Here is a 2500-nt window from a genome sequence, read left to right on the forward strand (position 1 = left end):
TTTCTGTATCCCGTTATTCAAAGCCGTGTTTCATTTTAGGATATTATCGTATCTTCCCCAAGGGCATAACCAAATATCCACCTATCTACAGCCTCACTCAACGACATTGCTTGTGAGTAATTAAGGACTAAAGCTTACTATCCACCCTGCAACTACTAAAACAGAAAGACAGAGATAATATTGTCCCCTATTTTGGAATCCAACTCTCCTCTTCTGTGTGCAACAGCGAAGCGCGTTTTGCATCGATGTACTTCTCATTCATTCATCTAAAAAAAATCTCCCAACACTGCTGGTCCTTTCTCTATTTCATTCACCTATTTCCCGACATACGACAATAATTTATTGACAAGATAGCTGAACTTTCCATGCGGTCAGAAAACATCTCTTACTTGCTTCTCTCCCCAGGAGCTAGCCAGCTATGACCAGAAACATCCCTACTCGGAACTCACGAAGAAGTTACCTCCTAAAGGTGTAGATCCTGCCTACAAGGAGGTGAGACACCGCTTATCATTTTCACAATGTTTTGTTCGTTTGGTTTGGGAAAGAGAAAACGACAGAGATTAAGAGAGAGATGAAGAGAGAGAGAGAGAGAGAGAAAGAGAGAGAGAGAGAGAGAGAGAGAGAATATTTATGGGACGGAGGTGTTTCAGCACGTAATATAATGATAATAATAATAATATGTTCTTTCTCGTTGTGTATATGCGTGGGTGAACATTATGGACTTTACACACCACAGCGTTGTAAATGTCAAAGACAAATTATTGCTCCCTGCCAGTTGAATATAGATTACTATTATATTATCATTGTCTTTGGTTGTATTTGTAAATTATGTTTCCGATGTTGTTATTCTCCTGGTTTGTTTCGTTTTCCCTGTCGTCATAATATGTGTCCATTTTATATCGCACTCATATTCTGGACATGTAGCTGCGTTTTCTAGAAAACAAGAATGTAATTTAAATACGGACACTTTATTTACGTCTTGTTATTTTCGGAGAAAATATGGGGGCTAGATCTAGTATAAATCATCCAACAGTTTGAGACCTCTTTTTCTAGAACATTAATTGTTTGGTTTTTTCAAATTACTGTCTAACTGGAAACCAAAATAATATTTTTAAAGAAACATTTTTTCCTTCCAGAGTTTGAATGATTTCTTTATTACTCTTTCTTGTTCTCCCCTACAACTACCGCATCCCACACACCAGCCCCCACCCTAAGCCACGAAGTCCTTACCCCCCCCCCCTCCAAAAAAAATCCAAGAAAAAAAGTCCTCATCAGCATCCCAAGGGAACTTAAAAAGAGTTCTTCCCTCAGCACACTGTTTCTATTCCGTCTAACACACAAAACGTTCACTGTCTCTTACTACCTTGGCCTCTGAGGGGAAGCAGTTTGACGCACAGAAAACCTAAGTTCGATTCAATTGTGAGTAATATTAATTGTATCTCGTATCTTGGCCTTTCTGCATAGATGCTGTATCTCTCTCAGCACGAATGGCCCTGCCTGGCAAGGTCGAAAACGACCTCCTAAATTATGATCTAAATCGTGCCGATGGGGGAGGGGGAGCCTTAAAAACACCACACCAACCCCCTCCCCCATCAGAAAATAGAAATTCAGCGTTGTGTTTCACCTCTATACACAAACTCTGTCTATCCGCAGCGCTACCTGTCCGATGAGGATTTCCAGACCGTGTTCAAAATGTCCTACGCTCAATTCTCCTCACTTAAGCAGTGGAAGCAGCTGGATCTCAAGAAAAAGATGGGCCTTTTCTAACTCCTCAACCACGCTTTCTGTGCGACCTGCTGGGACCCAGTGGCAATCAAATACACATGCCGTGTGTGAAACGCAATCCAAAAACAACCCCCCCCCCCCCAATCAACCTAAAAGTCCCAAAACAATACCACTTTATTACACTGACTTATTGCGTATGTTGACTTAGTCTAAAGAATTAGACTGCGCCCTGTGTGTCGACAATTTTCTAAAAATAATATCCCCTTTCTACTTTTCTTACCTCCTCTTCAGCCCCACCCCAGCCCCAACCTAGAAATCAAATTTACGTATTTATAAAACATGTGGGTCCATAATCCTCACTCCTGTGTCATTATAGCTACGATTTTTTCTTGTCCCTCAAAATGTAGTTGCGAGTACTGCAAACACTCACAAACATTTCATTCAAATCCCCTGTAAATTCACGAGCTATTGAAACCATACATCAATAAACTGTGTATTCAAAAGAGCTCACCATGTTCAACACAATGAAACAATTTATATAAAATCATTGAATATCCACCCCCACCCCCTTTCTTACCCCGTTTACCCCAACTGGACTCAGCCCTTTTCCTCGGTTCAATGATATAATCAAGTCAGAAAAATTGATTAGGAGACAATGCCTTACGAATGACTCCATTTTTAATCAAAATGGTAGTGGGATGCCAAACGTGACTGTTGAATTCCGATCGTTTGCTCTGTCTGCAAAAACACCGGCTGACAGAAAAACAACCATTCC

General features: G+C 40.6%; 1 protein-coding gene across 1 annotated transcript in view; it reads left to right on the forward strand.

Annotated features, from left to right (window-relative positions):
• LOC101855413 (advillin) overlaps positions 1 to 2500 on the forward strand; it is a gene marked incomplete in the record, with an annotated part of 77437 nt that overhangs the window by 73530 nt on the left and 1407 nt on the right. The window contains 1 exon segment of the mRNA XM_013080727.2: positions 1654 to 2500. This exon segment is cut by the window's right edge and continues 1407 nt beyond it. Coding sequence (XP_012936181.1) covers positions 1654 to 1767 — 114 coding nt within the window.

The sequence above is a fragment of the Aplysia californica genome, unplaced genomic scaffold (genome assembly GCF_000002075.1).
Source record: "Aplysia californica isolate F4 #8 unplaced genomic scaffold, AplCal3.0 scaffold00097, whole genome shotgun sequence".
Classification (NCBI taxonomy): Eukaryota; Metazoa; Mollusca; class Gastropoda; order Aplysiida; family Aplysiidae; genus Aplysia; species Aplysia californica.